Consider the following 14190-nt stretch of genomic DNA (forward strand, 5'->3'; position numbering starts at 1 on the left):
GAATTGTATGTTTGAAAAGATGGAAATATTGCTTCATTTTTTCTATAATCTAGGAGCTGTTGTCATGACAGCAGACAGTGACAGTAATGCCTGTATGACATCAGAAATCTGTGACTTGTGTTGCAGTGGTTCTGGGAGCTGGGGTTACTGCACTGGACCTTGGTTATAATGACTTCATGATGTCAAAGTGCTGGGACTTGTGTTACTTGGATTTTGGGAGCTATTGTCACCACGGTAGACAGTGGACAGCTGTAATGACTGTATGACTTCAAACAGCTGAAGCAGTGTTTAAGCATTTCCGGAAACTGTGATCACTACGGAGGACAGTGGTTTTAATGACTGTATGACTTCAGAGGGTTCAAACTTCCTGGGTTTCTGGTCACTACAGTGGACAGTGCCTGTAATGACTATGAGTTCAGGGGGCTGAGACTTCTGTTTCTGTTTTTTTTAGTAAGCTTTGGTCATTATTGTGACTAATGACTGTATTATTAGGATTCTGGGAGCTGTGGTCACTTCAGTGGTCTGTGGCTTTAATTACTTTTTTACTTCAGAGGGCTGGGACCTGTGTTCCTTTATTTTTTCTGGGACCTGTGTTTACTAACGTGGACAGTGTCTGTAGTGACAACATGACTTCCGGGGGCTTCGATTTATGTTTTTTTAAAAAAAAAATAATTCCTTACACTTATATATTGCTTTTCTAGACACTGTAAGAGGACCAGAGGAAGGGTCATCCAGGACAGGTATTTTAGGAACGATCTGCTCACTATACTTGACTTGGACCTGACCAAGATGGCCGCTAAGAGAAACCAGCTGACCCGCAGATGGAAAGGGCTCAGTCTGAAAGACAACGAGACGCAGGTGGGTCTCATCAGGAAACAAAATATATATGGCCTGGAAACAGTGAACCGGCACGGAAGCCAGTAGGTGAATGCGTTTTGGAGGAGATAGTGGAATCAGGTTGGTGTGGATAAAGATTTAAGGACAATGGATTTACGGAATAAATAATGGATAACGGTATACGGTTTGTGATTTGGACTCGGCGCGGATTTGTGGGGTTTTACGGACTTTTGGAACACGGACTGAATAAGGATAGAGAAAACGGATTGCGGACTGGTTTGGAAGACAGATGAACGAATTTTTGGTCTGTCCCAGCTCCTGTGACAAGAGGGGTTTCACAAACACTGATAATGACAGTCATTGTATGATTGTGATGTTGAAAAACTGCTAAAAAGTCCTGTATGAATCTCTACATGATTACCTGTTTAATATTTCAAAACTTAAATCATATTATATTAATTAACTAAATATACTGATGGAAAAAAGAAATGCAACACCTCCCCTCCGCACTCTGGCCTTCTGCATGGAACAGGCTGAAGAGTGACTCAGTCGTGAAGAGGACCTGATGCCACTGCTGATGATGGCCCAAGCCAGTCGGGTGTGACGTCTAGAAGGTGTGAGCAGAGGGCCTCTGACAGGTCGCCTTGCTCTAAGGCCAGCACCATTTAGCCTCACTCTCCTGTCACTGATGCAGGCATTATGTCTGCCGACAGTTTCAGCAGCAGTACAGGTGGTAGATCTGAAACAATCTCTCAGATGGTCTGATGTGGCAGTTCTGCTCTGGTCTGGTCACTTGAGGGTGACCGGATCTTGGACAGACATCTGTCCTGCTGGTGTGCTGAAACCTTCTCTGCAGTTGGGACACAGTGGAACGGCTTACTCCATAGTGTCTGACAATATGGGCACATGACATGCCTGCCTGCAGCATGCCAATGGCCCTCTCCATTGCTTCTGGTGACATTCGAGGCATTATGGAATGCACAGAAAACTAAGAAGTGTGGCCTTTATCTTGCAGTGACTTAAGCTTTGAATTAAGGCCTTTTTAAAGGTGTACTGCTCAGGCATTGTTACACCTGGACCTCATTGGGTAAAAGTGCACCTAACGAGCTTTCGTGTGATTGGAAAGTTGCAATGCCTCACTGCACAAGCTGTATTGCTGGTCAGAGGGATTAAAACAAAGTGACAACTTTTTTGTGAAAGGACATAAGTTTTAACTATGGTATTCTCATTCCAGAAATGTTTATTTTTTCCATCAGCATATTTAAGTGGCATTTCCCTTATGTACATACTTACATATTTTTATACATTTCTAATGTACACAGAACAAATACACATTCTTATTAAAACGTCACAATATGCAAAAATAACCCCTGTTATTATGATACTAAGATAAGATCTAAAAACACAAACTAAATTAATTAGCTGTGAAATAGCAGTCAAATCCTGTATTAACATAAACCACAACTTCCATTTTTTAATTCTTGACATTCTACTGTAGCTCTTAAATTATTGCTATTACACCTCAGTTTCTAATAAGACACCAGTTTCTAATAATGCAGCATCCATACAAACAATTTTCACAACTGTTATTAAATTCTGCATTTTCTGACTTCCAAATCAGTAAAGAATGTTTCATTTGCATTACAGCATGCCTCTTCAATGTCTTAACACAGAAAACCTGGTCTACATGAACCAGATACGGTAGTACTAATATTTTAACACTTAAAAAACTACAATTGTTCTAGCACTCCAGTACTTTACATTTTTAAAACATAATTATATAACTTCCTATCACAATGGAACACCTATTCCTGTAAAACAGAGGAAATATTTGTTTTCACAACAAATGAATCTCACACATCTTAAAGACAGATTAAGGCTGTGTGAGATTCATTTGTTGTGACTGTTTGAACAAACAAGTGACATAATGTCAGCATTAAAACTCCAGTCTTAATTATCGCACATACATGCTTTAATATTTAGTTGTTAATAACACACTTACTGTTTATCTATTAAAACATCAGTCTTTAATACTAAAATATCAGAATCTCAAAAATATTCCAGTCTTTAATAACACACTTATTCTATTACTATTTCTGTCTGTAATAATAAAATATCTGTGTCTTAATAATACTCTAGTCTTTAATAACACACTAATATTTGTTAATACACCAGTCTGTAATAATAGCTTGTACAACGTTCAGCACAATAAAACAATAAACATCCCAGGTAAATATTTCTGATTCACCCTGTATGGTATAATATTATTATAGAACCATTTTTCTTTATTGCTCACACTTCTTCTGTTTTCACGTAAATGAAGAATGTCGCACATGTTCCAGCAAATCACTCAAATTGCTGCTACTATATGAAGAATTGTATTATTGTTATTATTTGTACATAACGTTGTAAGAGATTAGCACACAAAATATTTTCACAAATTATCAATAGAGGATGATTGTGACCAACCGCTACTATAGATGATTAACACGGCAACAATTAATAACCCAATTCTGACCCAGCCTGACACAGTGTAGTGTATTACCAACGTGAATATGGAATTAACTGACAAGTAATTAAGTAAATTAAGTGCCTTGGGGCAACCCTGTTGTGAAAGTCATGATATAAAAATAAATTGAAGTGAATTGAAGTATACTGGGGAGATGAGTGGAGTACATGTAGCACCCATGGTGTAAATATTAATTATGTTTCCTATATGAAATTATACTAAATAAATATTAATAAAATTATTGTAGATTGTTAACTTTTTTGGAACTAACAAACCCAGAAAATGTAATTTGGAACAAATTTTGATAAAATACCACAGTTTCATTTAAAATAAATTCTCAATTTTTATAAATTCACTCATTTTCCCATTACTTTTTTGCTCCATTTCCATCTAAAACTATAACCATATGATTGTACATTGATGGAAATGAAATTATTCATACAGTGCTTTAAAAAAATTGTTCTAGGCAATAGCTTTTTTTCCTGAATTATACTATCAGAATAAAATTAATTATAATATTAATAATTTCAGATGTATTATTTTAATAACATTTAAATAAAATCCCATAGAGCTGAATTTAAAATAAAACACAAAGATCTCAACTTAAAACGTTTCTAAGCAACTAATTATGTTTCTGCACACACAGACTTAGAAAAAAATACATAATTATTTTGAAAAATACAGACACATTTTAAGGTAAATAATTAATTTTTTTACCCACTTCTTGCTACTTTTCCATCTAAACTTTAATTCCAGTTATTGTCTGTCTGTCTGGACCTCGCAACCCAAACTATTTAAAAAAAAATACTTTTTCATCTAAAATATTAATTGCACTTGTTGTCTGTTTGGAGAGGAGAAGACTGGACACTTACTGGCTGAGCTGTGCAGCACCAGGACAGCGAGAGAGAAGATGGACAGGCAGCTCTCCATTGTCATCAGGACAGAGCGCTGCTGAGACCCCTGTCTTTACCCCTGAGCCCACAGGGCAACTGAGCTGCTGCTCCGCACCCCAGACCCCCAGTAACAACACAGCCCCCCGCCCCGCCAATCACACACAGCACTGCCTTTTCAGACTGACAGCAGGAACCTCTCACACAGGTGGGATGGCCAATCAGACAGGGCCCTTTCAGTCTTCTCCATATATATCAGAGCCACATCACTGTTTCCTCTCCCTGAAGACACTCCCAGCAGCGCGAAGGAGAGGAGAGACAGGAGCAGCTCTGTGTCTCACTGGAGGAAACACAGATACAGATACAGACAGCAGGGCTGCAGGTGCTGCAGGGGCAGGAAGAGATCAGATATTAAACTAAAAAAATTGTAGACAAGTATTATATTTTTAAATCAGTATCAAGATAATCAATTATGTATATAGGGTCCTGTAATTCTTGCTGTCTGTATCAGGAAGTGTCTAGAACGTGGTCCTGTCTTGCTGTCTGTGTAAGGCAGTGTCTAGTGACTGGTGTCCTGAATATGGTCCTGTCTTGCTGTCGGTGTCAGGCAGTGTCCAATGACTGGTGTCCTGCAGTGAGTCACAGAGTTGTTGTGTCTCCAGACAGTAATGTCTTCTGGTCATGGTCAAGGGCAGTGTGAGGAGAGCCTGTGCTCAAGGTGGCAGTGAGGTCATTCAGGCCAGCACAGGAATATAGAGACAAGGTGGACTGAATAAGAGCTGGCTGTCCTGTGACTGTGATCAATAATTTAAATGAAAAAGAAAGAAAAGCTCAGCAGTGATTATCCCCTCTGTACTGAGCCTGTTGGACAGCAGCTCTTCCAGTTGACTCCCTCAGACCCTGAGTCTGTCCTTGTGCATCTCCAGTCCACACAGATGTTCCAACCCGTCCAGCTGTGGCCCCAGTGTCTCTCTGTGTGGAGCCGACTGCATGACTGAGACTTTCTAACAGCACAGTGGAGCTGAACTGATACTGATACACTGATACACCCCCAGTCTGAACAGTGTGAGGCCACAGCTCACATCCTCTTCCTTATTATTATAGGTAGTAGGAGCAGCAGTAGGAGCAGCAGTAAAATATTACTAGTAGCAGTGGCAGCAGCAGTTGTGGTAGCAGTAGTAGTATTAGCAGTTATGCTGTATTTAAACTCTCCTGTTCAATATAGCAGAGTTCTTGTGTTACAGCTTCACCATAATAGCTGCAGCAGCAGGAGCCACAGAGCAGGAGTCAGTTTCAAATTTGAAAAAGCAACAAAATTATGAAAAAAAAAGTTCAGTCCTTGTTAATACAGCGGTGATTTAAGGCAGAGCTTCACTGGAGCTACAGGTCAGGCTCTGCAGTGAGTCTGTGGTTTGTGCTCCTCCGTGCTCTTCCAGCACAGGAAGCCAGGTTGTACTGTGAGGCTGTGGGTGTCAGTGTGATGAGGCAGCTGAGAGCTGAGCTGTACAGAGAGACACACAGGGAGCCCAATATTCAGAGCTCCAGTGCTGCACAGGGAGACACAGGAGAGCCCAGTGTTCAGAGCTCTACAGGGTGACAGGTCCTCTCCCCACACAGCTCTCTCTTTGTGTCTCTCAGGGCTGAACAGGAGGGGCTGTTCCTGTCAGAATGGAGGCTGACTCTCAGAGCTCCAGTGTCAGTATGAGGAGAGACCTGACTGCTGCCAGAGCCTCTGAGCCTGAGTGGCCATGAGCACTGAGCTCCTCAGCAGCTGAGAAAAGCCTCTTGTCTCCTGTGGTCACAGTGTGGTTGAACACCTGCACTGTCTTCCTGCTCCTTCTCCTCTCTCTCCCCCTTTCTGTCTCTCTCGCAGTGTGTGCTCTTATCTGTCCATCTCTCTCTCTCCTCTCTGCTTACTCTGACAGTCTGTGCAGAGTATCTGAAGGGGATGGAACATTGCTTGGCAAAGGAAAAGACTTCTCAGAGGCAGAATAAAACAAAAATATTTTCTCCTCTCAGTCAGGCTCACACACAGAGCTCTGGGACCCTCAGTACTTTACACAAACTCCTACCTCCTGAACAGACAGAAGCTCATCTTCATACTATTCTCATACTATTCTCTATCCTGACAATCCAGAACCAGAGGACATTCAGACAATCAGTGCTGCTACATGAATAATATCAGACAGAACAGCCTGGACTCAGGTCACATCTCCCCCTTTTCTCCTTCCTCCCAGCCTCTTAGAGACAGAGAAGAGCTCCTGGTTCTCCTCTCTGTGAACTGGGCTCAGAGGTCACTGATCTGGCAGCTGTGGGCTGTTCCAGGTCAGAAGCTAGAAGCTTCTATTAACCCTTTCCAGGACCTCCAGCCCTTCAGTATTACTGCCCTGATTCATTGTCTTTACTGTAAGTCAGCCTCCAACCCTCTGTCAGAAGTGTTTTACTGAAAATTGAGCAATATGTGTTTATCTCTTATTATTATTTTTACTGATTTAATGAACATCAGTATTGCTACTCTTATAAGTGTAATATGATTATCAGCAGCAGCAGACTGATGGTCTACAATAGTGACTAGTTGGCCAGTCTGTACCTCTGAGCAGTTAGACTCAGATCACACAGAAGACCTGTCTGTGTGTGATTCCACACCAGCCCTGGGATACAGCGTCTCCCACACGTCTCTCACGGAGTGGAAATAAAACCAGGAGATGCTCTTCAACCTCCAGGATCAGGAGTGGAGATTCGTGTAAAACGCTTAAAAGCGCTCATTACAGGGACTTGTGCCCCTTCTCTTCTGCTCTACGCGAGTATGCTTTACAACAGATTAGTAAACTATTTTTTTTGTTTAATAAATTGTATTCCTCGGTTTGTCGGTCTCCTTCTCCAGCTGTTATGAATCGCCTCTCTTCACAGCCCGGTGTGTTATTTTTGGAGATGTTATATGTGTAAGAAAAGCCCCCCGGTCTCCGGACAGGAGTCTCCTCCAGCGGAGACGCGCTCTGCTCTGTCAGAAAGAGCGCTGTGACGTCACAGACACCAGCCAGAGCTCCGGGATCAGAGAGCGAGACCGCGGGAGGAGCGCTAAGAGCACGGAGGAGAGATATTGATCACTTATCTATCGACAACCAATTAATTCAACTAAAAAACCTTAGAATCATCAATTAACTTCACCGATTGGTGAGTACTGATTTTTTTCTTTCTTTAAATTCTTTAAATATCTACAAAACAGTCAATACAGCCTGTATCGATCAAATACCATTGTGCGTTTAGTGTTTATAATGTTCAATCCCAAATTAAAGAATGATTATTCAAATGATTGTTTAGAAATTGTATTCTAGAGCTTGAAAATTATATTCCAAGTTGATAAACTTGTGTAGGTAACAGTTTAAATGCATTTTTCCACTGTTTACAAATTATAAGTATGGTAACCACGGCGACACGTGCCACGTCACTGTGCCCGGCTAGGTGTCTCGCCTTCGTCACAAAGAGTGGTTTGACGACACGGACTAGTACTAATGCGAGTGTATTCATATTTAATATTAGTGAGAGTACAATCGGTAGCTTTAATATTAATGCTAGTGTTCATGTCAGTATTAATGGTGATTGCACTTCTGATAGTTTTGATGCCAGTATTCATGTTAATATTAGTGATAATTATAGAGTTACTGTTAGAGTATTTACACTAGTAGTCATGTTAGTTTTAGTGATAGCATTACTGTTATTATTAGTATTAGTAGTGTAGTAGTAGTTTGTGTCATTGATAATGATACTGTAATTCTTTGTGATAGTGTTACTGTTTTAATGTTAGTGGCATTTGTGTTAGTGTTAGTTATACTGTATTTGAAGTTATGAGTGTGTGTGTGTTTTTGTCTGTGTGTGTGTGTTGGTGTGTGTCTATAAGTGTGTCTGTGAATGTGTGTCTGTGAGTGTGTGTAGTGTATGTGTGTGTGTCTGTCAGTGTGTGAATGTGTGTCTGTGAGTGTGTGTAATGTCTGTGTGTGAATATGTGTGGGTGGGTGTCTGTCAGTGTGTGATAATGTGTGTGAGTGTGTGGGTGTATATCTGTCAGTGTGTGTGAGTGTGTGTGTAGGTGGGCTTGGGCTCCACTCGTGTGTCTGACAGAAGTGACCCATCAACAGGTGTTGAGGTCCAGAGTCGCCTGAGAATGGAACCACTTTCTAGATTCCAGACCAACGTCCAGAGAGCTGTGAGTGCTCTGTTTTTATCACTATTACTAGTAATGACAGCAGTAGTAGTATTAATATCAGAATTAGTATTAGAGTTTGTAGTCATGGTCATAGTAGTAGCAGCAGAAGTAACAGCAGTGGTAGTTGGATTATCCAAGCACTTACTCCAGGAACTACAGTATTACACATTTATACTCTATTTTCCAGGTATGTTTTGTAAAGTGCTTTGATGTTCTGGATTAGAAGGTAAAATATAAGAAAAAATTGATTGATTGATTGACTATGAGAGTGAAGTCTGGTCGAACTTGTTTGTCTAACTGAACTGTTCTGTCCACAGATGTCAACAGAGGTGAACAGAGAAGATGTCCAAACCCACCAGAGACTGAAGACAAGTTTGAGAGTCAGGCCCCGGACCCAGAGAGCTGTGAGTCCAATGCTGATCTTCTTCATATTGTGATTCTTCCTCTTCTTCATCCTCCTGAAATTAAAGCTCATCGCAGTAGCAGGGCTCTATTGTCCTCTCTTGAAGAAGAGAAAGACTCTACCTGACAGTGTCTGTATCTGCGTGTGTGTTAGTGTGTGGGAGTGTGTGTCTGTGGGTGTGTGTGCTTGTGAGTCTAGTCCAGCCCATGTCTGTAACACAACTGTGTCTGACATCCCCAGATCAGGAAGGAGGTAACAGGAGACTCAGCCAACACAGGTTGTGGAGCCAGACCCAAGACTCCAAGAACAGCGAGTCTGCATTATTAATTTTATTATTATTATTAGTAGTAGTAGTAGTAGTAGTAGTAGTAGTAGTATTTGTAGTGAGAGGGTGAGTGTGTGTGAGGTTGTGTGTGAGAGAGGGTGAGCATGTCTCAAACTCCATTCCTAGAGGGTCTGGTGCATCATCTGGTTTCCTGCCCAGAGGTTTTGGTTACAAAGTTGATCTAATTTTTGAATTAAACAAAAAATATTCTAATACTGTACCTTTATTCAGACCTTAAATATCCAACTGTGCCTTGAATATTTTGAGTCTTCAACAGTGAGAGACATCAAAATATATTATTAAACACATTATTTCCACATCTTCTTATGAAAATAATTAGCTTAATTGTTTAATTGGCTAGCCCCTTTTGGAAAGAAAGCCTGGAGATGCACCTGGCCCTCCAGGGATTGTGATTAGGCTTGAGACCCATGGTCTACCAGAACTGGCCCCTCAAGAGGTCTCGGCAGGGATGTTGGGGATCATGAAGCGGTATAGACGAGGGCTGGACACTGCTTCTGAATCGAGGACAGACCACTGTCATGTAGGGTCATCTTGGCCCATGATGATGATGACAGTGTGTTTGTCTGTCTGGTAACTGTTTTCTCCTCCCCAGAGAAACTCCCTCACGTTGAGAGAGGAATGGCCGAGCAGAGAGAAGGGCGTCACACCGAGACCTGGGGCAGATCTCACAGGAACGTGAGTATTGGGTTCAACAACATGGTTGGATAGCTTGTTCCACACACCCACCACCCTCTATGTACAGTAGTGCCTCCTGTCCTGACTGTAGGGTCTCATCCAGCTCTCTCTTGAGACAAGCCAGGGTATCGGCTTCAACAACATGACTAGACAGCTTGTTTCACACCCCCACCCTCCTCTATGTAAAGAAGTGCCTCCTGCTCTCATTATTAAATGCTCTTCCCCAAGTATTAATTCTGTTAGACTAAGAATAAACCTGTACTGAGACACAAACTTGGTTGGCTTCTGCTGGTGAGACTAAAGCAGTCAACTTGTTGACAGGTCTCGACAGAGACGGACGTGACCCTGAAAGGCCATAGAGGGTCGTCCAATACTGAGGCGCTGAGCAAAGATTCTTCCAGTGTAAGACAACCAATGTGTTCTGCTCAGGATGATGCAGATGATAGTGTAGATAATGAAGGTGGTTATGATAATGATGTTGATGGAAAGGTGTTGATGATGATGATGGTGGACATGATGATTGTCATGATGAAGAAGGATATGGTAATGAAGATGGTGTAGATCATTTATTAGAAATGTGATGAAGATGATGGTGACAAAGATAGTGGAGATTGTAATGGTGGGGGTGATGATGATGGTGATGAAGATCGTAGGGGTTGTGATGGTGGAAGTGATGATGATGGTAATGGAAGATAGTGGAGATTGTGATGGTGGAGGTGGTGATGATGGTGACACAGTCATGCCTGTGTGTGGCTGTGTGTGAAAGGGAAGGTGGGGTTGGATCAGGTCTGCCGCTGTCATCTGATAGGACTGTTAGAGGAAGAGGGAGCAGACTCCCCCTGTGTCTCACCCCAGGCAGCCGAGAGCTGCAAGTCTGTGAGCCTGATATGTCTGTGATGTCTATCGAAAGTTTGGTTTCAGCTGCAATGATGATGACTGTGATTGCTGGGAGACCAGGGGTAGGGCTTGGTCCTCCTAAAGAAGACCCTCTCGGTTTTCTCTCTGTCCTCCTCATGCCCTCTCTGTGCCCCTGTCCCCTCAGGCCAGCCAGCCAATCACCAGGCAGGAGACCGAGACCCAGCTGTGGAACTGCCCTAAGGGCCCGGAGAGGGATCTGCAGAAGGACAGGGCATGGACCTCCTCCTTGGCAGCCCACATACCCCATTGCTCGCCCCCTCACACACCCCCTCACCCACCCCCTGGTACACCCGCTCACCCGGGCCAGACCCCAGCGGCCCTGTGGCGGCTCAGGGAGGGCCTGCAGGTCGAGCTGGAGGGGCTGCTCCAGGAGGAGGAGAGCCGGGTGCGGACCTGGGCTCAGAACATGATATCATCTATCCAGCTGGACTGCCTGGAGCTGTACAATGAAGTCCTGCCTGACTTTGAATCAGAGGGTGCATACGCGGGATTGGTAAGTCCCTTAAACCCCTCCCCCTTGCTTGAATCACACTGAGGTACGCAGGGGCTGGGGCGACTCACCTCTCCAAGACACCTGCATCATCCCACTCCCATTTCACCTCAACATGGTTCTGAGAAAATCTCCCGTCCCCAAGGGGAGAGAGACAGGAGCCGGGCTGGGCCTCCAGCCCTCTGTTTATTCAAGATCATTGCCTCAGGAGGTGGGTGAGGTGGAAGACACACTGTCTACAGATCACCACTAGGGACAGCGTAAAGCAGGGGGTGAGACTCTTGATTATGGATAAGGATAACAGTGGGATGACTCCCCCTCTCTTGACTCACTGCCTACTGATGATGTTATGTCACTCCAGCTCCTCCTCATGGTGGTGTCTGCAGTCAGGCAATTTGGAGAATCATTGAGGGATGATGATGAATATTCACCTTTCTTGTTCTCCCAGGGCACAGGAAGCATGAAGCAGGAAAGCTATGAGGAGGTGAAAGAGGCGCTGAAATCCTACTTCGAAAATACAATGGTCAGGTGTGACTTATCTGAGGTGGACAAGTGCTTCCGCCAGGCTGCAGCCGAGCTTGACCTTATCCTGCAGAAGTACCTGGGAGATGTTGTGGCCGAGGTCTGTGAATAGCAGGTTTATTTTGATAAAAGACATTTCTCATCCCCTTCTATTGTTGGTGTCTATTTCATGTAAAGGATTTGACTTGAAAATGAAACGTTTAATCGACTTACAGAGAGTCTTCTTTAAGATGTGTATCGGATAGCTCTCCACTGTCACTTTACTGGACTTTTGAAGTAACCAATCTACAATGAAAATATATACTGCACATCTTAAGGAACATGAAGAGAAATCCGTGTGCTGATTGTCACCAAACATGTCACAAATTAACCGCCAAACTGTTTAACATGTCCAACCACCTCTTCCTATTTTGCAGTGATTAATAATAATAATAATTGCTTACACTTATATAGCGCTTTTCTGGACACTCCACTCAAAGCGCTTTACAGGTAATGGGAACTCCCCTCCACCACCACCAATGTGCAGCATCCACCTGGATTACAATTCTTTCAGTTTCTTCTCTTGTATTTTCCTTACTGTTTCACTGTCCCCTTCCCCCATGTGGAGATGGATCCACAGACGAAACCCTGTTTCACCATTTGTTTGTTCAAAGTCTTTGGACTGACTTGCGACTTGCGAAGCCCCAGTGGCACAATCAGTCAGCGTCCACAGCAGAGTCATGGCGATGTTGTGTGTTCACGCCTCACCCGGAGCAATGGCACCTACAGATCCAGCCATTCAAAATGTGTGGAGTACATGGCGGTAAAGCACGGTGGGCATGGCGAATCATACCACATTTGAATTGAAATATGATAATAGTATCTGGAAGCACCTTGTAAAATCACCAGGTGGAGCTAATAAAGCTTACCATCTCATATACAGCATTTGAGCTGTCACCAGAAAACGCCTGGTTTCGAATCCCAGTCACTGCTGAGGGACAGTCTTTTTACAATTAAGAATTTAAGTTGCATACTCTTAAGATTTTTAATCATTTGAAACTGTGTATTACAGAATGTCAATCATTAAACATTAAAAAGTAGGTATATTTTATAAAAACAAGATTTCTCATGTGGACAAAAGTACACAACCTTCCACCTTCATCATAAATATTTTAATTATGCAGAAATATTTTACGAAAAGTCAATTACAATTGCCAGTAATCGGAGAACAGCCTATCAACCAGATGGGCAAACGATTTTTAAAATTTTAAAATAATTTAATAAAAAATTAGATACAATGACATGTCCATGCCTAACATTACATGACTTTAAAAGCTGTTAAAAATGGTTTATTTAAAAAACACTTTTTATATGCAAAAAACAGGTGATTTTTCATCCTCGTGATCAGCTTAGAATCTTTGTGTTTGCTGTAAGATTTTTACTTTTTAATTAAAGTTTAAAATACTTTAATTTCATAAACGTAACACACGTTTCATACAGAAAAAAATCACATTCTCTTCTCTTCCTGATATGTAGGTCAGATCAGCTGGTCTTTTTTTCCCAGTCAGAGACGGGGGAAAGCAGCACAGCCTGAGCTTTCGCAGTGCAAATGGCACCAATCGCATCTGCATTTAACACTTAGTTTTTAAAATTAAACAACTCGCAAACGCGTGTTTAATTAAATGTCTTTATTGATTCACAATCTGACAAATGCAACATAAATCGTTATCTTTGTCTTCTAAGTTTGTTAATTAACTTTAAGCATAGCTTTCTCATCCTTTAGATTTATTTTTCATACCATCGTTAAACAAAGTAAGAGCCTATTGTACTTCCAAATGGCGTCACACGTGGAAAGATTAGATTGTAATCGTTTTTGTGACATAACAATCAGAAATAAAATAGTCTGTGATATTTGTGTAGATGAAATGTTTCTAAAATTTATTTTTTTTAATTAAAAATGATTAAAATGTATAATCTTTCCATGTGTAATGTCATTAGAAAGTACAATAAGCCCCTGTTTTGTTTAACGATCATTTCAAAAATAAAACGAACTGGTGAGAAAGCTATGTTTAATAATAAAATATTTCAAGTTAAAATAAATTATTTACACTCTATTATTAAGTTTTAAAGGCAGGCGTACTCAGAGCCATAAACACTGCTCTGCAGAATGGTGTCCTTACGGTGCCCTCCTTTTCTCTGACTGCTAATTCATTTCACACCACGGGAAAACCGGAGAATGTGATTGTTCTGTATCTGTAAGAAATTTGTGTTGCGTTTACAATATTAAAGTCTTTAATTAAAAAACTGTTTAAAAAGTTTAAAAAATGTACAGCTTGCACAAAGATTCTAAGCTGATCACACAAAAGAAAAATGTTTTTTTTTCGTATTTTTAACTAAACCAGTTTTTATGGGTTTTA

At 41.7% G+C, this 14190-nt stretch overlaps 2 protein-coding genes across 2 annotated transcripts in view; one reads left to right on the top strand and one right to left on the bottom strand.

The window, feature by feature from the left end:
- The window catches only part of LOC148826650 (antigen WC1.1-like), a 42304-nt gene extending 32585 nt beyond the window's left edge, over positions 1-9719 (bottom strand). Inside the window, exon 1 of the mRNA XM_088926363.1 lies at positions 9701-9719. Within this exon, the coding sequence (XP_088782489.1) occupies positions 9701-9719 (19 nt within the window). The remainder of the gene's footprint in view (positions 1-9700) is intronic.
- Positions 9720-9807: 88 nt separating this feature from the next.
- Positions 9808-11906, top strand: LOC148826651 (uncharacterized). The gene is made up of 4 exons (XM_088926292.1): positions 9808-9864; positions 10186-10266; positions 10907-11275; positions 11721-11906. Exons 1-4 carry the CDS (start codon positions 9808-9810, stop codon positions 11904-11906), a joined length of 693 nt encoding a protein of 230 aa, XP_088782418.1.
- The last annotated feature ends 2284 nt before the right edge of the window (positions 11907-14190 follow it).

The sequence above is a fragment of the Atractosteus spatula genome, chromosome 10, assembly GCF_055471065.1.
Source record: "Atractosteus spatula isolate fAtrSpa1 chromosome 10, fAtrSpa1.hap1, whole genome shotgun sequence".
NCBI classification, from domain to species: Eukaryota; Metazoa; Chordata; class Actinopteri; order Semionotiformes; family Lepisosteidae; genus Atractosteus; species Atractosteus spatula.

Bases quoted from the DNA above. Each gene is read 5' to 3' on its own strand.
- LOC148826651 (XM_088926292.1), top strand. From the start codon at position 9,808: ATGGCCGAGCAGAGAGAAGGGCGTCACACCGAGACCTGGGGCAGATCT. The intron at 10,267-10,906 runs GTAAGACAACCA...CTGTCCCCTCAG, and splicing joins TGAGCAAAGATTCTTCCAGT to GCCAGCCAGCCAATCACCAG. The intron at 11,276-11,720 runs GTAAGTCCCTTA...TTGTTCTCCCAG, and splicing joins AGGGTGCATACGCGGGATTG to GGCACAGGAAGCATGAAGCA.